The 25,006-nt window shown below is 33.9% G+C and overlaps 4 protein-coding genes across 5 annotated transcripts; 3 read left to right on the top strand and 1 right to left on the bottom strand.

The window, feature by feature from the left end:
* Nucleotides 1–353: 353 nt before the first annotated feature.
* LOC103839800 (condensin-2 complex subunit H2) lies at nt 354–3,887 on the bottom strand. 2 transcript variants are annotated; one of them, XM_009116287.3, is made up of 11 exons: nt 3,380–3,882; nt 3,196–3,295; nt 2,779–2,885; nt 2,563–2,705; nt 2,052–2,472; nt 1,793–1,965; nt 1,572–1,721; nt 1,409–1,513; nt 1,246–1,347; nt 1,010–1,165; nt 354–933 (listed from the first exon to the last, which is right to left on the bottom strand). In XM_009116287.3, exons 1-11 carry the CDS (start codon nt 3,546–3,548, stop codon nt 562–564), a joined length of 1,998 nt encoding a protein of 665 aa, XP_009114535.1. In that variant the 5' UTR covers nt 3,549–3,882; the 3' UTR covers nt 354–561. The 2 variants fall into 2 exon arrangements, with proteins under 2 accessions (XP_009114535.1, XP_033136361.1); XM_033280470.1 differs by having other exon boundaries at nt 3,196–3,887.
* Nucleotides 3,888–6,923: 3,036 nt separating this feature from the next.
* LOC103839790 (beta-galactosidase 15-like) lies at nt 6,924–14,824 on the top strand. Its single transcript, XM_033276418.1, has 23 exons — nt 6,924–7,073; nt 7,250–7,426; nt 7,642–7,679; nt 7,770–7,894; nt 7,971–8,052; nt 8,151–8,268; nt 8,348–8,403; nt 10,924–11,029; nt 11,119–11,327; nt 11,647–11,713; nt 11,805–11,897; nt 11,993–12,136; nt 12,220–12,308; nt 12,397–12,502; nt 12,598–12,685; nt 12,761–12,879; nt 12,959–13,120; nt 13,231–13,415; nt 13,467–13,531; nt 13,608–13,717; nt 13,818–14,039; nt 14,126–14,337; nt 14,437–14,824. Exons 1-23 carry the CDS (start codon nt 6,924–6,926, stop codon nt 14,822–14,824), a joined length of 3,111 nt encoding a protein of 1,036 aa, XP_033132309.1.
* A 2,122-nt stretch (nt 14,825–16,946) lies between these two features.
* On the top strand, nt 16,947–19,350 carry LOC103839778 (uncharacterized transmembrane protein DDB_G0289901). Its single transcript, XM_009116269.3, has 2 exons — nt 16,947–18,425; nt 18,870–19,350. Exons 1-2 carry the CDS (start codon nt 17,205–17,207, stop codon nt 19,041–19,043), a joined length of 1,395 nt encoding a protein of 464 aa, XP_009114517.2. The 5' UTR covers nt 16,947–17,204; the 3' UTR covers nt 19,044–19,350.
* Nucleotides 19,351–19,913: 563 nt separating this feature from the next.
* LOC103839768 (ethylene-responsive transcription factor RAP2-3) lies at nt 19,914–21,245 on the top strand. The gene is made up of 2 exons (XM_009116259.3): nt 19,914–20,194; nt 20,429–21,245. Exons 1-2 carry the CDS (start codon nt 20,032–20,034, stop codon nt 20,995–20,997), a joined length of 732 nt encoding a protein of 243 aa, XP_009114507.1. The 5' UTR covers nt 19,914–20,031; the 3' UTR covers nt 20,998–21,245.
* The last annotated feature ends 3,761 nt before the right edge of the window (nt 21,246–25,006 follow it).

The raw sequence follows: 25,006 nt of genomic DNA, 5'->3' as shown, positions 1-25,006 counted from the left end.
TAATTAATCCCATGGGTATATGAGTTATTTTACCTCTTTTATAAAATATTTTTGGTCATTTTAATCTTTGTGTGCTATATTTATAATAAAAAAAATTTGTGTTATCTTAAAGAATTTCTCTTTAAATTTTGAAACTCATTTCTAAAACTAATTCAGATCAGGTATGTATTTATTTATGACAAGTGGACGAATAAGTTGAAACTGGTAATTGAGTCACAAGTTGAAATGGATCGAACATGGCATCTAAATATATACAAGGGATCGAACAAGGCATCTAAATATATACGAACCTAATTATACTTGGTGTGACATTATATGAACTTTTTAACAGTCGAATTCCCTGGGGAAAAAAAAGTTCCAAAAGCAGCCTCTCTAATATGTTAAAAGATCGTGAAAAAGTGGAATTTCATTGTTATTACAACATACTACTACTACTACTTCAGACAATGACTTCATCATAAATTACATAACCGACAGTTACAAGAGTTTCGTAACTGTCTGATAGAAATCCCACACACCTAACAACATTCTAATCTGTTCACTCACTATCATTAGCCTTTCTCAGCTTCCCACAGTGCTTTTAACTGAAGAAACTTCACTTCCCTCGCCTACTACTACCAACTCATCAGATCGACCTTTTCCTCTCTTCTTTCCCTTCGGGGCGCATCTTGCCCCCACACTGTTGATCTTCAACGGAACTTTCCTCCTCTGGCTTGACACAGAAGACGTTGTGTTTGCCTTCTTCGGTGGTGGTGACTCGTGAGTTTTCCCTTTGCCTATTGGGGACTTAGCTCGTTTCCGGGGTAACTCCATTCCTCTTTTCTCAGTCTTTCTTTCAAGCAACCGAACGCTGAAAGGATTAGCCGCTGTGTAACACACTGGCTCCCCTATGGAGTTGCCAGGTTTCTCGAGATCAACCTCTCCATTGTTCACCTGAATAAAACATTTAAATATCAAATGATGGTTTCTTGCTTTTTCGGTGAACATACAGAAAAGTGTGTTAACTTACCAACTGGAGAAGCGCAGAGAAAGCTCGAGCTACATCGTGCTTTTCTTGGTCTTTCATTAGATCAGTAAAGGCCTCGACGTGTTCACTATCTTCAACCGTCAGCTTGTTGAGAATCCTTTCACCGTATTCTCGAATGTCAAAAGGAGGGTGTAGCTCCTGATCATTAGAATAACAGTGAAGCATCAGAATCTCTCTCTGACTTGAACACATAAACTATAGGAGAAAGATATTATTACTTGTTCTTCTAGATTTTTCTCGATTTTCTGTTTCCACGATGAAACACGAGCAGCTAGATCCGTTTGCTTCTCATTTTTAGCTATGTTTGCAAGAAGAGCATCCTACAAGAACATTTTCAGTTTTTTTGTTTTCTCAGTCTAGTACAAAAACCAAAGTAGTTACCAGGTGTGAGCGGCAAAGATCTTCCAAGCTTTCTTGACAATGTGAGTCCTCTTCGTTTCCAAATCCATCGTAATTGGGGAAATCTGGAGGTCCACCATCATCATTCTGCATGAATCCAAATTAGAGAACTACTAGAATGTCATCAAACTAGTGAACTACTCACCATAACTGGACCATCTTCATCCATGAACGCAGGTTCATGATCATCACCAAAATCATGGAAGTCGCCATCATTAGCTTCATCATGGCTATCCTTGTGATTGCCGTTAGCATCAGTAGGTAGGTTTCCTCCATTAACTAGCAATGCACGAAGCTGAAACCAAAACTATCAGTTTCTTTATCTGCATTACATATTATATAATAATGTATAGAGAAAACACAGACCTTCTCGTAAGAGGGAATGTCTTGTGGTTGTCTGTGATCTTTACTAGCAGGACGGCGCTTCTCCCAAACTCCGGTGAGCTCTGTACTGATGGGACCGTTGGGTTTAGCAAGAGGAAACATGGAAGTGACATGGTCCTTGGTAAGGCTCCCTCCGAACTTCCTCAAACTTTTCACTGCTCAAGAAATATAAAAGTAAAACATGAGATGGAATGATATAAGCTTCGGACATCAATCAAGAAAACAATAGCCATGTCCCAACCTTTTTTGAAAGGCTTCACTTTCAACTTCCCTTGTTCATAAGGATTCAACGGCTTCCACGGATCATCTTCATCATCAGCATCTGTATCACACAAATCCATGGTTCCTCCATGGTCATCGTTATCCATGTCAAAACCATGATCATCATCTCCAAAGACAGGAGGAAGAGGATGAGAGCCTTGGTCACAGTTCTGAGCATCAGGACCTTTGGTGCTCTGACTCTTTCCCAAAGATGATCTACGGGCACTTCCTCCAGAACGTCCTAGTGGTGAGTGAAAACTTTTCCTACCTGAGCTGCCTCTGTGAGAACTGGTCTTTCCTTTACTGGCACTGGCATAGCTACCACCTAAAAATTCATTCACCGCTACAGCATCACATGGGTCTAATAGAATAAAGTCTCGGTAGAGATGTGTAGTTGCTAACTGCAAGACAAGGAAAGTTAAAAAAAAAACGGAGTTCAAACTCTTTCTATTTTCCAATACTATTGAGGGATGGAAGAAGATGCTATATACCAGATAGGATTCCAATTCTCCTCCGTCACCACTAGTATCCAAGCAGTCACCTTCAAGAACAACTAGATTTGCTGGAGGCTTGACAAACTGACTCGAACATGAATCTACGCCAGCTGAGTTGTCCAAGCTATTCTTTGCGTCAACTATATTGTTAACACTCTCTAGAGTTAGGAATGTACTCTCTTGAGGTGTTAAAAATTACAGAAGTTTATATACCTGGGATGTCATCCACATTCCAGAAGAGATCATTTTCTTCTTCATCAGCCTGACGAGAGGAGCTTGCCTCAGCCTCGTGTGACGTACCTTTGGACTCTTCTTGCTCTCTGTTTAAAAAAAAAAATAGCAAGAAGAATTGATCAAACAGAGAACACTCGTCTAACACTTTTTTTATTATGTGTAGCCGTCCGTTACTATCATTGTAGCGTTTGTTTGACTTTAGATACTATCATTACTCAAAGAATTACAAACGAGGGCTGAGAGGCAAATAAAACCACTTTATAAGAAAAAAAAACAGCTTAAACAGAAAAGGAACTTTATAGATGAAGCCAGCCACTTTATAGATTCACTTCATTAATGAGCACAAAGAGAGTATCTAACAAAAGCACTAATCTAATAAAAAAAAAAAGGAGGAACCTTTGGTTGGATAGAAACTCCAAAGTACGTAAGACCAAGTTGTACAAGTACTCCACTTTCTTGCTGTACACCTGAACCGAGCCCTGAAGCAGCAAAGCAGCTAACAACAACAACAAAAACACATCAAAAATCCAATCTTTGACTGACCCAGCAAAATCAAATTGGTAAAAAATGGAGTAAGCACCTTCGGCGAAATTGACAGGCGAATCTTCTTCAGTTCCGGTGATTTCACCGGAGCAGATTTTGAGGAGGTACTCCTCTAGCTTCTCCGACAAATCAACTTCCCAATTCGCCACCAAATCTCTCTCCGGCTGTACTCTATGGATCCTCTCGACGCCGCCGTGGCTCGTCATTTTCGGTGGAGCCGATTTAAGAGGTTGGATAGTTCATAAACCCTAGAAACAGTGAATTGGGGAAATTTGAGGAATTTTAAAAGAGAAACTTCCACATGAGTCAGAGGCTTTCAGATGAAATTTTGATGGGAGGCGAAGGGACGTTAAGGAGGATTCAACAACAAGAGAGTACTTCAAACTGAAGATTCATAGAAAGGAACTGTGTGAGACACTGAAGAGATTGGGAGTTAACGAAATATTTTGACTTCTCTAGATTTTCCCGCTTTTCATTAAATTTTGTTGGGCCTTATTTATTTGGGCTTTATCCGTGTATGATAATATCTCTCTATCATAGGCTCGTTTTTATAAAAATATATGAGATATTTGGCTTCGAATGGCATGCAGATCAAGAAAACGCAGATCAAACCCAAAATGCAGATCAAACAGAACAAATGCAGATTAAGTAGATCATGCAGAACAAATGCAGATCATGCAGAGCAAATGTAGATCAAGCAGAACAAATGCAGATTAACTGGTTAAGCTACTTTATCGAATTAATGTATTTAACCAAATGTTAAAAATAATTTTGTAAATTAAATATCTAAAACAAAAATATAAATTCTTATTGATTATTTTTTATTAATTTAATAAATACAAAGAAAGTTTAAATATTATATAAAAGGTAAACACAATTACAACAACAAAAACTGTAAACAAAAAAATAATATCATTCTAATAAATATATTGAAACTTAAAAGCTATATAAAATTCATTAAAATGACAAAGAGTATTCCTTTTCCCTTTAATTATTTTTATTGTCCAAATTAAAATCCAATTAAGATCCAAAGACGTTAATTAGGTCTGGACATAAAATCCTTAACCTGAATTTCGACCGAACCCGAACGAATTTAAAAGGATTCAAAAATATTAAAATGTAACAATTTATAAACAAATATTGATTATTTAAATGATTACTTATTATCAAGAATTAAATCAAAATGAACTATAGTATATATGTTTTTATATTATTGTAAATATGATTTATTACTGAAGTTAAGGAAAATAGATGATACAAAGTACACTTTTTATTAAAATACTTACATGTGTTATAATATATATGTTGTAAACAAATTAAAAAAATTATTGAATACTATTAGTTATAAACTTTAACTTATGTGTAACATAATTTTTCATAATTTATTAAATTAACTAATACAAAACATATTTTGATTTTCTTTTCATTTAAATGGATTGAGTAAGAAAATTCATGCATGTGTTATAATACATTGTATTCAAATATTACAAATATAATTTATATTTAACTATTTTATGAATATTAAATAAAAACAGTAATCGAATAGTAAAAGATAAAAACGCATACATGTGTTATAATATATTTGTCGAGAATTAAGTAACTTTTTACTAAGTATTATTGAATATAAATTTTAACTTATTTTAAGCATATTAAAATTTTAATAATTCATTGAAAAACTAATTAAACGTGTACCTTATTTTTTTTTGAATTATTTTTAATAAATGTAGATATATGAATCAACTAAAAATATTTTTAAAAAACTAATTAAGCATAAGATAAAATACTGCTTTTATTAAAATATTAAATAACTAAATAAAACATGAAAGTGCATGTATATGTCATAATATATTTCAAAAGAATAGATAAATATACACTAAGTATTAATGAATATAAAGTCTAACTTATTTTTAATCAAAAATAATAAAATACTATATCATTTATAGATGACAGATTAAAGAAAAAAAAAACTATTGATCCCATTGGTCACCTGCACATCACGAACTCCCTCCTTCCCCTTCTTATCTGCAGTTCAAAAAATCAACATACTATTAATCTGCATGCAGGATTCTAATAGTTTATTAATTAATTTTTGATCTGCATTTTAATGGTGAATGGAGAGTAAATACAGTTTATCCTGCATTAATATTTCCACTGCATTTCTCCTGCTTCTATCCTGCTTGACATTCATAACCATTGTCTTTCTCTCTCTTTAATTGTTTTCAATTTATGATATACGTGTTTAAAAACCTGATGAGCATTCTTAAAAGGACGAATAACCAAATATCTATTAAAGTAAATTGAATTTGTATCTTGAAAAATAAAACGAAAAAGATTATAAAATCGTTTTTGTGTGTAAAATAGACACTCTAATCCCATTCTATAAAAATGGATTTGGATAATATAAAACTGAGTTTTTATATAATTTAAATGAGATTAGTGGTAGGAGAAAACAAAACTTGTTATTGTTGTATGCAACTTAATCAATTGTTTTTTACCAAAAAAAAACTTAATCAATTGTGTCAATTTTCAAGATACATTGGTTAAAAAAAACCAACCACACCATATATCTTGTTCGTTTGGGATTTTTTTAAAAAATGATAAGCCTGAGCAAAGAGTCACAATTATAAGTATCGTCCAAAGCCTTGAATATGTTAGAAGCATACTTTCGAAATGACAAATATAAGACTGAATTACCATGTTTAACAAAAGACAACACAATAGTAAGTAGTTTTATTTATTACATTCAACCAGTTAAAACATTTGAAAATCGCAACACCCTTCTTGCTTCTTCATCTTCAGATGTGTTCCTTCACTACTTTAGAATGAAACCCAAGTCAGTAAATACAAAATCATGCTATATGTACATTAGATGGAACTCAAAAAGGAAAAGAAATGTCAACTTGCCTTGGATTGACTGTTAGATCTGTAATAGTCTAATTTGTAAGAATAAATCAACATTGTTTCCTTATAATGGGTTTCTCGCATAGATTACACACCCTAAACTAATGAACAAAAACATTTATTGTTTTAAGGATTCATGTCAATGCCTTTTGATGACATACATCAAGCATCAAATTGATCAACAGAAGCTTTCGTTTTCATGATAAATTGCAGCTAGTATTTACTATTATATGCTAGTTAAGAAGATAATTGAAATTGAAAGAATCTAGTAGAAGGTGTTTTGATAATCAATAGATTTGAGAGAGAAACCTAATCCCGTTTTTATTTTTTTTGGTCAAAGAAAAACCTAATCCCTTACTTTCGTCAATTATCAAGGGAAGAAACAAAAATACTAATAAATGAATGGAACATCGTCGTTTTAGACAGTTTGCTGGTAATTTAAAAGCTTTATCCAATACTATATTCAATTTTCTTTGGTCCGACAATAACCAAATTTTATGTTCTAATTACCTAGTATTTTAAAGCTTTTGATTTTCTTATCGATTACATATTGACCGATCTATGTTATTTTATATACATAATCTTATTATATAATATATACTTTGTCTCTCACCTTCTGATGACACATCATCAATTCGAGTGCTGAGAAGCCACACATCAGTAAACTAATATTGTGAGCTATGACTAACGTCTCAGTCCTCCTCTTCGATTTGAAGACAGGCCGCTCCTCCTCCACCGTTCAAGTCCGGTTGCTCCGTTTCTTGAAGGCCATGAATGTCTGCCGGGGTGGAGAACTTATGGGAGTGGATATGCTCCTACTCGATTCTCAGGCAAATTATTTAACTCCGCCTTCTGTTAATAAATAGAGTTTTTTCACCGGTTAAATTCTTTAGACATTTCCGCCGTCCTGAATCCATATTACTAAAAAAAAAATTTTTTGCTAAACATTCTTCACTGAGACATTTTGCACATTGATGAGTGTTGTGTCTATTTCACATATGTTCAGGCGACCATGATGCCTGCTACCATGAATTTCAACCGGCTTGCAACTCACATGCCTAATCTGAAATCGAGTTCGGTTTATTCTCTAACCGTTTTTGATGTTACTCAATGTAACCAAAATTATCGGTTATCGGACTCTGTCCTGATAATCCATTTTAGCGACTCAAACTCTTTCAATGAGGTCAAACCGGCCGTTCTGATATCTCTTGAATTTTTTTGGCTCCGCCATAATCGCAGTGATATGCTTGGTCTTGCCAACACAAATACTTAGCTTCCAGGTAATGTTTCTCTTATCGGTTCTTCTGACTACCGGATTAGATATATAATTATCTTCTCTCCACAGACCTTATTTGTGAGATAACTGTTGTGATGAGTACTGTTACTGACCCTTTTCAGGATAAGAATCGTGTTATGGCAACGATTAACATGGAAAAGTAAGTTATTTGAACTATATTTTTTGGTCGATTGTTTAAATCTAATAACTACAGTTTTCTCACCAATATTCTATCTTTGCATGTTATCAGTGACATGTATGTGACCATGAGTTTTTTCGACTCTCAGGCTGTTAAGATGCACAATCAACAAGAAAAAATGCGAGGTGATCCAAGGGTTGTGGTTGCAACCAGTGTCAACCCCAAGATGGTGGGAGGTAAGCAACCAAACTGAAACTACATGGCCAGCCGTTAAATGATTGTTAGAGCATTTACTCCCTATTCATCCTACAGGTCATCTGTTTTTGAATGCCACCTCCGGCACACACATATACTTTGACAAGGAAACAGCTGTAGGGGAGAGTTTTTTCTACATGTAATTTCTTGAGAATTATTGGCTTTATACATTCCCTAATTCTGTGAGATTCCAAATGTATATCGATAAGTCTAACAACTTTATATTCAATTATGCAGGTTGGTTGCACAAGACACTGGGCTTACACCAGCATCTCCACGGCTAAGGGGATATGCTAAGGTGGAATCCCTGAGCATAGCTGAGCTCAATAATTTTGTCACAACTGCTCCCTCGCAGGTACGTCAACCAGATTTGTAATGCTTAAATGCTAAATATATAAGTTTCTGTGTGTCATTATGTTTTTCGAACAATGTAGGAAATTGATTTTGTCTGTACCGGAAGAGTGACTGGAATAAAGGTGGAGAAGGGATGGTACCATGTTTCCTGCTCAAACTGTGACAAGAAACTTTAGCACACTGTCTCATCTTTCACATGTCTGCCTTGCAACAATACTAATGCAGTTGGTGTTCTCCGGTATGTACTATTACCGGCAGCTTATTCAGTAACATTGAACTTCTGACCTAACACAAAATCACCTTTGGGATTTGATACATGTTCTCTGTCTTCTAGATACCGTGTGGAGATGCCCGTTGCAGATGAAACTGGTGAAGCTTTGTTTGTCTGTTTCGATGGGGTATTGACAAAACTACACAACATGAGAGCCTTATACCATTTAAACAAATGATACATGCTAATACGACTCCAATCTCATTATAATTCAAGTTTTCTTACTCAACTCGTTATAGTTATATTTAAAACTGTTTTGACTAACAAATCGTTAGTCAACCGTTAAATTGAGATGAGTCATCTTTTATACATAAAAATATTTGCTTTCCATTAATACTCACTATACCGCACTAGCTCAGTTGATAAATAACTAATTTTACTTTGTTACAATACTTTCTTTGCATTAAATAAAATCTTTAACCCTTCTTCTTCCCCATTATCTTTGACGTACACGAACATGAGCTTTTCACCGCACTCAACAAGTTTTGCCGACAAAGGTGATTTTGGCGAGACAATGAGTTTTGGAAGGACTGAAGCACTTTCTACTTCAGTCATTTGTTTGCCGCCACTACCTACGGTGAGGAGATTGACTGGAACCGCATTGTGATCCGGAGGATTAATCGATATATTAGGAGGTAAGGGAGATGGTGAGGAGTGAGGAGGAGTTAAATGTGATGCTGAACAAGAGAGGAGGCAATGGGCGATTCTCAGAAAATGTACGGAAGATGCTGGATGCGGAGATAGGTGAGAGAAGACGATGTTGGGAGAAGAGATGAGAGTGAGGGCTATGCTGAGAGGAGAGAGGAGAGAGAGAGAGGGTAATTTTAGGAGGAGAGAGGGCAATACTGAGAGGAGAAAAAGTGGACGATGTTGTATCACTCTTGGCTCTATCTCTTCTCTTCTCTTCTGTTCTCCTTTGATGGTTTCATATATTCTTACTCTGTTTCCCAAAGCTGTTTCGATTTGTTTAACAAAAAATATGCATAAATACATCAAGCTTGAAGCTTCCATTACAAGCTTAAAATAGTCAATTATCTTAATCAACAGATGGGTCAATCTGTCTCCATCAAGCTTATTGAAACCATTTTGATCCTAAATCTTATTGTTGGCAAAAATAATCTATTTCAATTCTTTTACTAATCTTTCACAAATTTTGTTGGCCTCCAATGGAAATTTTGAATATTATAGTAAGAATTAGGTTTCAAAAGAGAGAAGAAAAATAAAAACAATTTAGTAGCCTTGTTGAGCAAAATAACTTTCTTCTTGCAAGGATCATAAGATAACCTATTTTTTTAACTTTTGACATTTCGTTTGTTACACCGGGCTCCAACTTTAGCTGTTAAATTATAATTTTAATTCCTGAAACATCCTCAGTGTCCAATAAACTTATACTATTTGCCATAGCATCTTAAACCTTTACAGTTTACAAAGTACACAATAAATTTAATAGTTATATTACCTTAAATTTTGATTCGCATAGAAAGTTAGAGAGACTAAATGGTTTAGATGCTTGGAAATCATATATGCTATTTCTTTTCTACAAATTTTTTAAATTTTTATTTGTAAACAGAAGTGTGAAGTGCTATATTTTAATTTTAACTAAACAAAATTAACATAGCGCATTGTGTTTTTATAGCTAACATATAACAAATTAAATCAAACTCTTTACTAATGTGTTAGCTAAAATGTTAAAATCTCACTATTTTGAATCATAAGTGGAGATAATCCTAATCATTTTTTGTACATGTTAATGAGTCTTGTAAATCATATAATATATACCTCGTCATTAAGTTAGAATAACATTTATTCAATGCTCATACGCTAATTTGATTAACACAAACAAGATATTTATTATATAAAAAGAGAGATAGTGAATACAATTATTTTTATCTCCTTTGTAAAAAAATGGAAAGTATTAAGAAAATTATCCAGACTTAAACTGGTTTTAAAATTAGATGAAAATATATAAATAAATATGATGGTTTTAGATTTACACTATTTACAAAAAAAATCATATTCAGACATGTTTTAAGATATAATGAATTGAAAAAAAAATTCAACAACCAAGCAACATCGATTTAGATTTTTGGCATAAAATCTGTTATTATCCAAATCAAATTTAAATTAAAAATCAGGATAAATCATTTTTTATTAGTTACAAATTCACAAAATTAGTTAAAAGATAAACAAATTTATACTTAAATAATATGGCAGTTACAGTTTTGGTTTTTCGGAATATCTATAATTATCCATATTATCTTTAGGTAACGATTTTATATCCCTATAAAAGCTTTGTTTCCTTTCATATTTCTTCATTCAAGAACTATTATTCTAAATAAACATGGTTTCTCTAAGATTTCTTTTATGTTTTCTTTTCGTAAGTAGTGCCTATGCCACAATCGTTTCTCATGATGGCCGAGCCATTACCATTGATGGTCACCGCAGGGTTCTCCTTTCCGGTTCGATCCATTATCCTAGAAGCACTCCTGAGGTATTTAATCAACCTTACATCAAACAGTATATTTGGTCTTAGTCTTTTATGTTTGCGACTAACTATACTCATTTTTTTAATATGTTTAGATGTGGCCGGATCTTATCAAAAAAGGTAAAGAAGGAGGTCTTGATGCGATCGAAACATATGTCTTCTGGAATGCGCATGAGCCTACTCGCCGTCAATATGATTTTTCTGGAAAATTAGATCTTATTCGATTCCTGAAAACCATTCAAGATGAAGGATTGTATGGTGTTCTTCGCATAGGACCATATGCATGTGCTGAGTGGAATTACGGGTAATATACTAAAATGGATTTAGCTAATCTCTTTACGTGCCATATATACCAGTTTAATACATTTTCATAATAAGTTAGCTTCTTGTATGCTGATAGTACGGTTTTCCATATAATATTTTGGTCGATAAATGGTCCAATGGATTAATATTCGTAATCAGTATACCAAAACTTATGTATCATTAATGTCACTACTAGTCTTTTAATTATAGTATATATTTTTAATAAATTATCATAATCAGTACTTAGCTTCTTGTATAATGATATTACTGTTCTCATGTAATATTTTTGACCTGCAATTTTTTTTAATTATGTTAAACAGAGGATTCCCAGTGTGGCTGCACAACATGCCTGGAATGGTGTTCAGAACTACAAATAAATCATTTATGGTAGTCTTACCTGATGATCAATATTCTTTTTTTTTATCATATGTGTAGTGTTACTGTTTAATTAAATTTTATGTGAATGATTTATGTATAGGATGAGATGCAAAACTTCACAACTATGATAGTAGACATGGTCAAGAAAGAAAAATTATTTGCATCACAAGGAGGCCCAATTATTCTTGCTCAGGTAATCAATTTAATTTTTTAATACATAATGTGATGTTTCGTAATGTTATATACAATTCTGAACAATATTTATCTTTTTTTTTACTAATATTGCAGATAGAAAATGAGTATGGAAATGTAATGGGACCCTATGGAGACTCGGGGAAAGCATACATTAAGTGGTGTGCAAATATGGCTCAGTCTCTTGATGTTGGTGTTCCATGGATAATGTGTCAACAAAATGATGCTCCTCAGCCTATGGTAATAAGTTCAGTCTTGTATAATGAATATTTATTGAATATATTCAAAGGTTAACTATTTTTAAATCGTTTTTGTTTTTATAGTTGAATACATGTAATGGATTTTATTGTGACAATTTTGTACCAAACAATCCCAACACTCCTAAGATGTGGACTGAAAATTGGACCGGATGGTTAGTTTTGTTTTCAGTATGATTATATTTTCAATTATTTTGTAAATATTTTATCATAATATATTTATTTTGTTTTTTATTTGAATAGGTTTAAGCAATGGGGTGGTAAAAATCCCCATAGAACAACCGAAGATGTTGCATTCTCTGTTGCAAGATTCTTCCAAAGAGGAGGAACTTTTAATAATTATTATATGGTAAAATATAATAATAAAGAAATATTTATTAAAATAAGCTCACAGAAAATCAACATTAACTAGAAAGAGTAATTGAAATGTTTTTATTTTTGTAGTACCATGGAGGCACCAACTTTGACAGAACCGCAGGTGGTCCATACATCACAACTTCATATGATTATGATGCTCCCCTTGACGAATATGGTAAATTTAAAGTATATTCATATTTAAAAATATTTTAGAAGTTTCTAATTTTACTAACATGGAAAAACCTATTAGGTAATTTGAATCAACCAAAATACGGACATTTAAAACAACTTCATGATGTTCTTCACTCTATGGAGAGAACTCTCACATACGGAAACATCTCAACCATTGACTTTGGAAACTCTGCATCGGTAATATTCTTGTTATTTTTTTATCAGTATTATATATGTTATTCTTGAACTGATTACTTATCATAAAAATATTACATAGGCAACAATTTATAAAACCGAAGAAGGATCAAGCTGCTTTTTTGGAAATGGAAATGAAAATTCAGATGCAAAAATTAGTTTCCAAGGAGAATCTTATGTTATCCCGGCTTGGTCTGTTACCATTTTACCAGATTGCAAAAATGAGGCTTATAACACCGCCAAGGTTTTTTATTTTACATTTTATTTTGTGGATGTTAGATTTTCATACTAATAACCATTATTTATTCAAAATTGTAACCAAAAATCATTCTATTGTTGGTTTTCTATTTTCAGATTACCACTCAGACTTCAATGATGGTTAAGAAACCAAATGAAGCTGAGGATACCCCTTCAACTCTGAAATGGTCATGGAGACCAGAGAACGTGGACAACTTCATTTTGAAAGGAAAAGGAGAATCTACACAGACACAACTATTTGATCAGAAAGTAGTAACCAATGACCAAAGTGATTATCTATGGTACATGACTACCGTTAAATTTAAAAAACGAGATCTATTTTTGGGTAAAAGCATGTCTCTTCGCGTCAACAGTACTGCTCATGTCCTTCACGCTTTTGTCAATGGAAAACATATTGGTAAATAACTCATATATATGTTTTACAAATCTCAATAACACCAACTTACCAAAAAAGTCTTTGATTTATATTTTAGGTAATCAACACGCTGAGGATGGAAAATTTAACTATGTATTTGAGAAAGATGTGAAGTTTAAGTCTGGTCGTAATGTCATTGCTCTTCTTAGCATAACTGTGGGACTTGCCGTAAGTTCTTAGATGTTATTTTATCTTGCATTTTAAAAAAAGTTAAAACTCTTTTTTAATTTTAACTGAAAAGTAAAAAATTGTCTATTTGTTTTTATAGAACTATGGTATTTTCTTTGAAAGTAAGCCAGCTGGAATCACTGGACCCATTTTTATTACTGGAAGAAATGGTGATGAAACTATAGTTAAAGACTTGTCTGCTCATAAATGGAGCTATAAAACCGGTTTAAATGGGTTTGAGAACCAACTCTTTAGAACGGAATCAATGTCTAAATGGTCGGTTGAAAGTGTACCGTTTAACCGAACCATGACTTGGTATAAGGTAAAGAGATATTATTCTCTATAAGATAACAAACCAAAAACTTGTTAATTTAATATCAAATCACATCATTCCATTTTGTTTTTCAGGCAACATTCAAGGCTCCCTTGGGAAATGATCCAGTTGTTGTCGATCTTATGGGACTTGGAAAAGGTACAGCTTGGGTCAATGGAAACAACATTGGGCGTTATTGGCCGGCATTCATTTCAAGCGAAAATGGTTGTGATGCAAAATGTAATTATAGAGGGGCTTATCATGCTGAAAAATGTCTGACCAATTGTGGAGAACCCACACAAAGATGGTAGATTTTCCACATCTTATTAGGTTCTAGAATCAAATATTTTAATATTAAACTTGGGAAATCTTTACCAGGATTTTTGCTTTGTCTTTTTTTGAACAGGTACCATGTGCCTCGCTCTTTCTTGAATGCAGAAGGAGATAACACACTAGTTTTGTTTGAGGAGATGGGAGGAAACCCATCGCTTGTCAGTTTCCAAACTACTAGAGTGGGAAGTGTGTGTGCTAACGTCTATGAGAATAAAATTATTGAGCTTTCATGCGATAGAAAACCCATTTCTGCCATCAAATTTGCATCATTTGGTAACCCACATGGCAATTGTGGATCTTTTGAAAAAGGAACTTGTGAATCAAGTAACAACACGGTTGATATTCTCACACAAGAATGTGTTGGAAAAGAGAAGTGTTCCATTGATGTCTCTACAAAAAAGTTTGGAGCACCAGATTGCAGTGGTGCTGCTAGAAAGCTCGCTGTCGAAGTTATCTGCTAAATGTTTTTCTAGATTTATGGTGTTTTCTTTATCATATTTTTAAATTATGCTATATTTTTTTACAAAGATATAAGTATTTTTTATCTTTATTTGTGGTTGTTTTATTCAATAAAAAAAATACATTCTTATGTACATTTTACATAGTCATTTTCTTTTCCCAAAACAATCAACTTCATTTCTTCTTCACTATCCTCACTCTTTCTGAAAAACTGTTAATATTTATTGTTTTCTATTTAATATATAACACTGATTAAATTGCACTAGCTTAATTGGTAAATTATTAATTTTAGTGTTTTAAGATACATGAGTTCAAATTTTACTGTGACTTTTTTTATTAACTAAAATCTTGAGCTTACAACTAATCACATAAAATGATAGAGAAAAGAAATATCAAATTTGAAAGCATAACAGTGTGTTTTAATTTAAAGAAATAATATATAAATACATGAAGAATAGAGACTATATATCTTAAATAGTATATTACATTTTTATAATTTTTCATTATGCGTAAGATGTGAATCTTATATTAGTAGTCTAACTAAATTAATTAATTATATAAACCAAATAAGCTACATTGGAAATAGACAACTTTAACATATTTTAAATATATAAATATTTTATTTATGTATCAAAATTTTATATCAACTTCTAAATTTCTGTATATGTCTTTATTCTGAATAATCATAATACACAGTTTATTGTATTTTTTTATTTCGTGTTATTAATTTCAACATTTTTAGTATACACCATTTTATCTGCAAGTTTCAAAAGGTATCATGAAAATCAATTTGAACATTTTACATACAAGAAAAGGTTTGCTTACATCATTTATTTTGTATATTTGTATTAGTTATAAGCGATGTGAAATAATTTGTATCATTTAAATAAATGATTCTAATGATCGATGAAACATCCTGAATATTTGCATTAGTTAATAAGTGATGTCAATATATATTTGTGATAAAGTGATGTTAACTTTGCATCAATTTTGCTAATGATGTTATCATTAGTATCATTTATGATAATTGATTTAATATATTATTATCACTTGTTATGCTTGATGTTAAATTGATATCAATTTCACAAATGATTCTAATATATGTGTCATTTTTATAAATGATGATAATTTTATTATATTTATGATAATATTATTCTATTTACATAAATAAATATGACGACAAAAGAATTCTCATTATTTTTTTAATATTTCTTAGATTATAATTTTTTTATTTAAAATAAGTAAAATACAAAAAAAGATAAATAAGAAGAAATTATTTATTTATTATTTAAATTTAAATTGTATCATTCTTTGATACTGAAAAAAGAACCAAATAAGGAATTTAAGCAGAGAGAAATATATGAACATAATGTTTAACATTAGCTTCGTTAATTAGTATAGCATATAAATAATTTAAACTTAAATTATATCGGATAAATGACATATTTCCACACCAGAAATATTATATAGCAACAATTGCACACAATCTTCCAAATTCATCTTAATTCAACATATTAAAAGTATTAAAATATATTTCTTCCCAATCCAAAAGATCGAAACCCGCATCTCCATAATATATTAAGTATGAACTAAAATTCTCATAGTCCGAGTTAGATCGGTTTACTACTCAAAAATTTGAAACATAACCAATGGCTAACCTAATTGAATTGATACAATCTGATTTTTTAAAATTTACCAAAGTTTGATTCAGAAGTTGGGTCAGATTTGTATGTGGATCTCATGTTGGTTCGGATTTAAAACTTAGTGCTAAACATATTAATTTAGTATCGGTTTACGTTCAAACCAATAAAACCAAATCAAACTTTCATTTATGGGAATACGAATTTCAATTTTGGGATTGGAGAGAAATAGGTTGAAACGGGTATTTGTGGTCTGGAAATACGTCGTTGATCCAATTGTATCCATCACGACGTATCACGCTCTTATCACACCCGAACTATATGAACATAACTTAAAAAAAAAAAACTACATGAACATAACGTTTAAACTTCCGAGACATTAGTCATACTGTCATAGGTTTAGGAAAAAGGAAAAATAGCCGAGACCTCTTAAAAGAACAAAGGATATCACAAATCAAACTGTAATGGTAGTAAAATTAATGAGGTAAATTGAATAGAAACTCAAACAATAGGGGTCTTTCTGCAAAGTTTTATTTTTATTTTCCCCTTTCGTTGGCTCTGGAACAACAACAATCGCAAAAAGAGATCTCTCTACATCGCTGGTAAAATTAGAATCATCTCTCCACGACGGATCACGCTCTAATCTCACCTGAATCTACGCCGGTATCATCTCTCGCGCATTTCACCTCTTCTGATTCTCAACCATCTTCCGTTTTTTTTTGTAAATCTGAAAGTTTCGATCATGAATTCGAACTACGGGAAGAGATCATCGGGATCCTCGATCAACGCCTTCGATTTCGATCTCGGCCTCGGATCTAACCAAGGCAAGCCTCTGAATGGCCAGAAGAGCCAAGCACCTTCTTATTCGCAGCAGCCGAGACCTGCGTTTCAGCCTGGGAAGCCTTCGTGGACGCATCAGCCCGCGCCGAAGCAGACGACGATCAGATCTGAGATCGGAGGACCGACTTCGATGGTGGGAGATATTCACGGGAAGACGTGGAACAGCAGCTCCTCGTCTTCCGGATCGGGTTCGGGTATTGGGATTGTTAACAAGGATCCGAGCTTGTTCGGAGATCTGGTGGGATCGGTTATTGGGAAATCCAGCGGAAACGTGCCGTTGAAGAAAGCTCCTCCTAAGAGCTCTTATTCCATGGGGAATCTGGCTGATGCGTTGCCAAAAAGTGGTGGTAATTCGATGAACAGTGGTGGTGGTGGTGGTGGTTGGGGTTATAGCGGTAATCCAGGTGGCGTTTCTGGTGTTAATGCTAGTAACAGTATCAAGACTCCAAATCTTGGAGGTCCTTCGATGAAAAGTATGTCTGGGGGCAATCTGAGTGGCTCTGGGGTTCCTTCCAATAGTGATCCGTTTGGTAACTTGGTTGGTTTCGGATCGAAATCATCAGGAAGTATCAATTCCGAGAAGGCTAAGAATGATGCAAAGAGTGATGCTGCTTTTGGGACATTCCAATCTGGTGGGTTTGCGGGAACAGCCACTCATAACGATGACTTTGGGGGTTTCCAGGACGCCGCCAAGTCAAGCACATTCTCATCAGGAGGGTTTGATGCTTCCAACGTTGGTTTTGGTGTGCAGTCAAGTGTTAAAGATGATCCATTAGGAATGTTTTCTACTTCCACCAATACCTCAGCGGCTGCAGCGCCGCAGAGTGAAGACTGGGGGTTTGAAAGTTTCGACGGTGGGGCTGATTCTGGCGGCGGTTCAACCACTGAGCTTGATGGGTTGCCACCTCCTCCACCGGGTGTGTCTGCTGCGTCAGCTAAGAGCAAGGGGATTGATAACCAGAGGCAAGGTCAGTATGCTGATGCCATCAAGTGGCTCTCTTGGGCTGTGATTCTTTTGGAGAGAGCTGGCGATGATGCTGGGTCTGCGGAGGTGCTTTCGACTAGGGCTTCGTGTTACAAAGAAGTCGGAGAGTATAAGAAGGCTGTATCGGATTGCACAAAGGTATGTGTTTATTGGTTGATTATTGCACATAAAAATAAGACTTGTTTGGCTTTGGACGCTATATAGTTTTGATCCATAGACGAACTCTCTAGCTATGGGTTGTGTATGTATTCGCTTTAGCTATAGCCTATGGGGTTAGGAACCCTTGAATGTTGACTGAACCAGTACTGTTTAGAGTTTTGAGGTATCTGAAACTTGGCAATATGATAATACGGTACATGTGGAAACTAAGATAGATAATAGACTTGCATTGCTATGTTAATGTAGAAGTTTTAGAATCATCTTGTAGAAGAAAGATACCATTGCTGAACAGCTCTCTGATTGCAAGGATCGTTACATTGTGGTAGTTGATTGATTGTTTACAACTGAGAACAAAACCAGATATGAATATATATGAAAACATATGTGTACTTTTTGTTTGTTTGCTTCAAAATGTGATTGCAGGTACTTGATCACGACGAGAAGAATGTGACGATTCTGGTACAACGAGCACTCTTATACGAGAGCATGGAGAAATACAAACTAGGAGCTGAAGATCTAAGGATGGTTTTGAAGATCGATCCTGGTAATAGAATCGCTAGAAGCACCGTTCACCGCCTAACCAAAATGGCTGGGTGATTGATCGATTCATTGATCAAACCTTCATATACAGATATTTCCTTAATTGTCTCAAATATAAACAAAAGACCCTTCAAATCTTCTTCTGCTATCTTCCTTTCAATACCTTTTCGTCTCTCATCGGTGGACCTTGCGTGTGTAGTCTTTCTGAGTTTTTTTTGTTTTTTGATGGGTCAGCTTATGCAGTGTGTGGGTTATCAATGTACTGTCATAAATATGGATTATATCTATTTCTCTTATACATTACATTTTTTTGAATTTATTATGGAATATTTGACCATGAATGTTCTTATAAAGCAACTTTATAACTTTGACGGTTGTTATTTTCTTACAGAGCTACAGGCAAAAACTTTCCGACAACATTAGTGGGAATTTTTGGTGAATAAAATGCAAGATTACCTGTAATAAAAAAACCTTACTTTTTAGAAACGCGGCATGATGAACGTGAGGCGTTCAACCCATATTACACAGCTTAACCATTGAATATTATTCTTGTTAAAATAATAATTATACGTTTAGGATTATATTTTCATTGTCCAGTTAAAGATTATTTATTCAGAAACTGATAGAAAACCCCCGCCACGTGTAATAACCACTGATTAGCCGACGCTCGTGGACGCGACACTCCAATTTCCGATTAATAATAGATTAATGACATTGTCAATACGTTTTTTCATCAGAGCGCCTCCCCAAAAGAAGCTTATAGTTTTGTCGTTATTTGGTTTAATTTTGTCTTAATCGGCGTGTATCGAGGAACGTATAACTATTGAGTATAATTATAATATAAAGTATTATACATATTTTTAAAAAATTCACCCGACTTTATACTATACAAGCTTTTATTTTTTTCTTATCAACATAATATAAATCATTTATATCTCCTATAAATGCGTTACATCCCCCACCGCATTCATCTCCCTCTCGAAACCCAGCATCAGAAAGAAAAAAGAAAAAAGAAAAAAGAAAAAAAAAAGCGCAAACAGAGAAAATGTGTGGCGGTGCCATAATTTCCGATTTTGCCCCTAACGTCACCAAGGCTAAGGGTAGGAAACTCACGGCGGAGGAACTCTGGTCAGAGCTCGATGCTTCCGCCGCCGACGATTTCTGGGGTTTCCATTCCACATCCAAGACTCAATCCACCAACCAACAAGGTACTATTAAATTAATCATAATAATAAATGAAATTGGGGAAAAATCAATATTTGGAATATACTTAGTTTTAGTAAATTAGAAAAATTAAAATAATATTTGTAGAAGTTACATGAATATGATGATGATAAAAGATTCTTTAAAAAATATTATTTGAGGGTTGGTGGTGATATTTATTTGTAATTTATGGCTATATCCGGGGTCAAATCTGTAATTTTCACCTTAAACTTTTGAAGTGACGTTGAAAGAGGAGGCGGCGGAGAAGGAGAAGGAGAAGGAGCCGGTGACGGAGAAACGGAGGAAGAGGAAGAACGTTTACAGAGGGATACGTAAGCGACCGTGGGGAAAATGGGCGTCAGAGATTCGAGATCCAAGAAAAGGCGCCAGAGTCTGGCTCGGGACGTTCAACACGGCGGAGGAAGCCGCCATGGCTTATGACGTTGCGGCGAAGCGGATCCGCGGCGATAAAGCCAAACTCAACTTCCCAGATCTTCTCCACCATCCTCCTCGTAGTCCTGCGACTCCTCTAGCATCGTCTCCTGTGTCAGAAGTTCAGCCTCCGGCGAAGAAGCACTGCGTTGTCTCTCAGAGCGAGTTGACTCAGCCGAGTTTCCCGGTGGAGTGCAGTGGATTCGGGAGCGGGGACGAGTTTCAACTGGACTACGATCTGAAACAGCAGATATCGAGCTTGGAGTCTTTCCTTGAGCTGGATGGTGACACGGTGGAGCAGCCGAGTCGACTCGATGAGTCCGTCTCCGAGGTGGATATGTGGATGATTGATGATGTCATCGCGTCGTATCAGTAAAAAACGTAATATAAGTAGAAATATTAAATAAAGTTTGTAATATAACTGCCGTTACGTTTTAAGGTTTGTAATGTGATGACATGAGCGACTGATGTTATTATATGTTGTCGTTGTTAATGTGTGGCGCCTTCTTGTGACTCATTTGGAGCGTTACATTTACGGTTTGTGGTATTGTTATTTTGTTTTCTTTTATGGAAAATATATCATGCTGTAAATACAAAATATTGTAATCAAATTATAATCAAGTATAGGGTTTAGTTGTTCCTTATCAATTTTAACAAAGAATATTTTTATTCTTTAATTCTCTACAAAAAAAAGAAGAAAGGGAATGAAAGAGAATTATTATTCCTTATGAATGGTGATTTTTTTCAGTAACGTTAGAAAATGCATTATTTCTTGCCGTTTCCTGGTCACCATTCATACCCTAATGTTTGTTCATAGGGTTTGTTTCTTTAAGGTGGAATATTTCTAGGTTTTTATTTTTGACATAATATTTCTAAATTACTAAAACAAGAAGTTAATATTTTGAGGGTTTGTTATTTTCAGGTGGAATATTTCTACGGTTTGATTTTTGACATTATATTTCTAAATTACTAAAACAATAAGTTATTATTTTTACTGAAAAATGTTACTCCCACTAAGTGTCGTTTTATCTTTTATAATTTGTTTTGTTAAGTGTCATTTTACATTTTAAAAGTAATTATTAAATATTTTTTTTTCTAATTTTACTCTTATCTTCAGTTCGTTTATTAACAAAACTAAATTAAATAATAAATTAAATAGTGTCAAAACAGATATCTATTTTTTTTAATTTGTGTCACTTATAATAAAAACGGAGTGAGTAAGTATGATTTTAGACTTACTAGCAAAAGACGAACCAGCTGTCTTTTTGTTTGTTTTCCCGATTCTAATGCATGCGTACCTATATTATGTATGATGATTTTTAAATATATATTTATTTTCATTGCGAATAAGGTAATCTTAATGAAAAACGTCTGATCCGTTCCTACATGGAAAATTTGGGAATTTGAAATATATCTTACTTTTAACAATTTTAAAAGAAACGATCGATAGCAACAACTTATTTGTTTATTTAAAAAATAAAAAATAACTCGCATATGAGATTAACTTTCAAGCTTGAAGGGAATTTGCAATATTTTGGTGGATCTAATCACTAAGAAATCAATAAACTTCCGGGTCATATATGGCAATGGAGCAAAAAGTTTGAAGATATAAGAACATCTGTATCAATGAACTTTGAGAGGGTTTATAACTTTAATATTATATTATTTATTATTTATTTTTTTTTGTTTGATTTTTTTTTAATAAAAAATAAGCGGACTAATCGCGGGTCGTCACGTAGCGTGGAGCCTGCGTTACAGTGATGAACCGGGTTCATCCCAGTGAACCTGCAAAGACCGAGTTCATAAAAATAGAAATATTATAATATTTTTTTTCTTTGAGAAAGGTGTGAACCTCTGTATTGAACCTTCAATGCAGATGCTCTAAGGATCACATGGGCAATAAACCGGCGGATCTACTTTCAGCCCAAGTTAAACCAAACGATCTATCCTTTTCATTTCATTCACATGTTCTGCGTGTAATCAACGATGCATTTCATCGTGACTATATTGTTTCATCAATATAAATTAAGTTTGGAGAAAAGAAACCAGTATTTTGGGCGTAATTGTTATAATTGCTTAACTTTCTGAAGTTTATAAACTCTGTTTAGTGATATTATTATGTGATAAACTTGTCTAAAACGTGATATAGTTAAGATGCTAAACATTTGTTACCATGTAGAAATGTTTCACCCATAAACAAAGCTTAACGATGTTTCATCCGTGAACATAGTCAGTTGATCTTGGAATTCAGAACCACACAGACATTTTATAGTAAATTTCAATAACTGTTTTTATAATTTGAGAATTATATTACTTATGTATATTAATTTTAATTTTTTTGAAAATGATTAAGAACTTTTTTATTGTACTTTACCCAGGACCGACCATGTTCCCTGTCCTTGAACTAATCCTATCGTTTCTCGATTGTCTAACGTATAGTACAAAGCAATGTAGTTTGGTTTCTAGATGCATGAACCTCGAACCCTAGTTGATCTAATAAGAATTTAAGTGGGTCCCGACAATGTTTCATAGATTGAAAGAATCTATACTATTAATTTCGCGAGATTGTCTATTTGTTTCACGTTTAATTAGAATCATTAGTAATTTAATAGTACTACTCATCGCTTTTATTCGGTGTGATTGGTAATTTAGTACTCATATTTAATTAACCGAAATAATATCACCGAATGATCATGTTCAGACCGTATCGAGATAATAACCATTGTTCACATGACCTATCATGTAGTACTCAGACTCAAGTCAGTAAGATCCCGTCTCGATTGATTTTTTTTAGTTGCATTTTCTACATATATCACAATATCATAAATAGGATGACAAGAGTACAATAGCTTTTCTCTAGCAGTTTCAGTCGTTATCCTTTTCTCCCCACTTGTAAGATGTAAGATCCATACGTGTGTATTAATAATACGTAGGATATGGTTAACGTATAGAGTATGATACAATTATATTATATTGTCAAATACAATGCATATGTATGTATGTATTACCCACAACCATTTTCTATTTATTTTGTCTTTTTCGGTAGTCAGCCAATCAATGTAAACTTATTATCTTAAAATATCGTGGAGGCAATCATTTCAGTGCATTTTGTTTTATACTAACAAGAAATTTGAATCTTAAATTATATTTTATGATTTAAAAATAATAATTAATTGCCTCTTTCACCTTGTGCCAGTACTAACAACCATAATAGAAAACCGTTGTCCCTTTCTTGTAGTTGAAGAAAAAACTATTATAGTATTTTCAGTTTCACAAGTAAAAAGATTGTAAACCTATCTAGTATCTACATTCACCTTATGCAAAATCAATCATCTTAAACCTATCTAGTATCTATCTAGTCTCGGTTTATGTTAGTGACATTAGCTATGTTCTTTTGGTGAACGCCGTGACCAACGGCATCGATTGAAAATTACAGTGCGACAGAAGCAAATTTAACTGGCACGGAAAATTAAAATAGCTGCTAATAAACTGCTGAAACTACAAAATATGGGAAGCAGCTGACTCTGAAATATTTAGCGTTATTTTTACTCTTCACGATCAGCCGCAGCGTCAAAAAAAACAGGATAGCATTGTTTCATGAGTGTTGTGCTAGGCTGTGTTTTTCCATGGTAATAGTTTAAATTTTCGGTCGCTGCCGCTGATTGCGACATTCACCAAAAGAACATGGCTATATTATGAGGCTAAATGAGTCTCGTCACGATTTGTTCTTCTTCGTCTTATCGCAGAAGAAGCTAAAATGCGAACTGATAGCGGATAGCCTACCCTATCATGCAGTATAAAGCACTAAGCCATGTGTTTTTTTTTTTGTGCTAAACGTAAACGAATAGGACCTAAGAGCACCTCAGCTCCACCGGGGTAGTTTAATACAGGTTCTAACCAAAAGCAAAAATAAAAATAAATGAAAAATGCTAAATAAACAGAGAACCGGTGCCAAACGTGGACTTTTTAGAATCAGTAAGACACCCTAACGTGTCATCTTGTAATTAGAACACACATTAATGTCTCTCTCTCTCCTTCGTTTGTGTGAAATTAGTTTTCTTTCTCCTCCATTCTCGAAGATTCCGCTTCTCTCTCGAATCTCATTTCAATCTCTTTCTCGGATTGGTAAAATCATCCTTTCGATTTCGTGAATGGGAGGAGGAGGATCAAGATCTTCGACCCCATCGAGCTAACACCGAAGAAGGATGATGGTAAGCCTGGGGAGGAGGAAGAAGGTGAGGAAAGAAGCTGCTGCGACCGCGAGAGCCTCTGCGAAAGATGCTGCAGCGAGGGCAGGGGATCCGGATGAGGAGAAGTATAGGTTGGGGTACGGTGTTGCTGGTAAAGGAGTGAACCTTCATTGGTATGTTGAGAACAAAAGTGAG

Source organism: Brassica rapa, chromosome A01, assembly GCF_000309985.2.
Source record: "Brassica rapa cultivar Chiifu-401-42 chromosome A01, CAAS_Brap_v3.01, whole genome shotgun sequence".
NCBI classification, from domain to species: domain Eukaryota; kingdom Viridiplantae; phylum Streptophyta; class Magnoliopsida; order Brassicales; family Brassicaceae; genus Brassica; species Brassica rapa.
The sequence above is the reverse complement of the archived record's forward strand: the minus strand, read 5'-3'. Positions and strand labels throughout refer to the sequence as shown.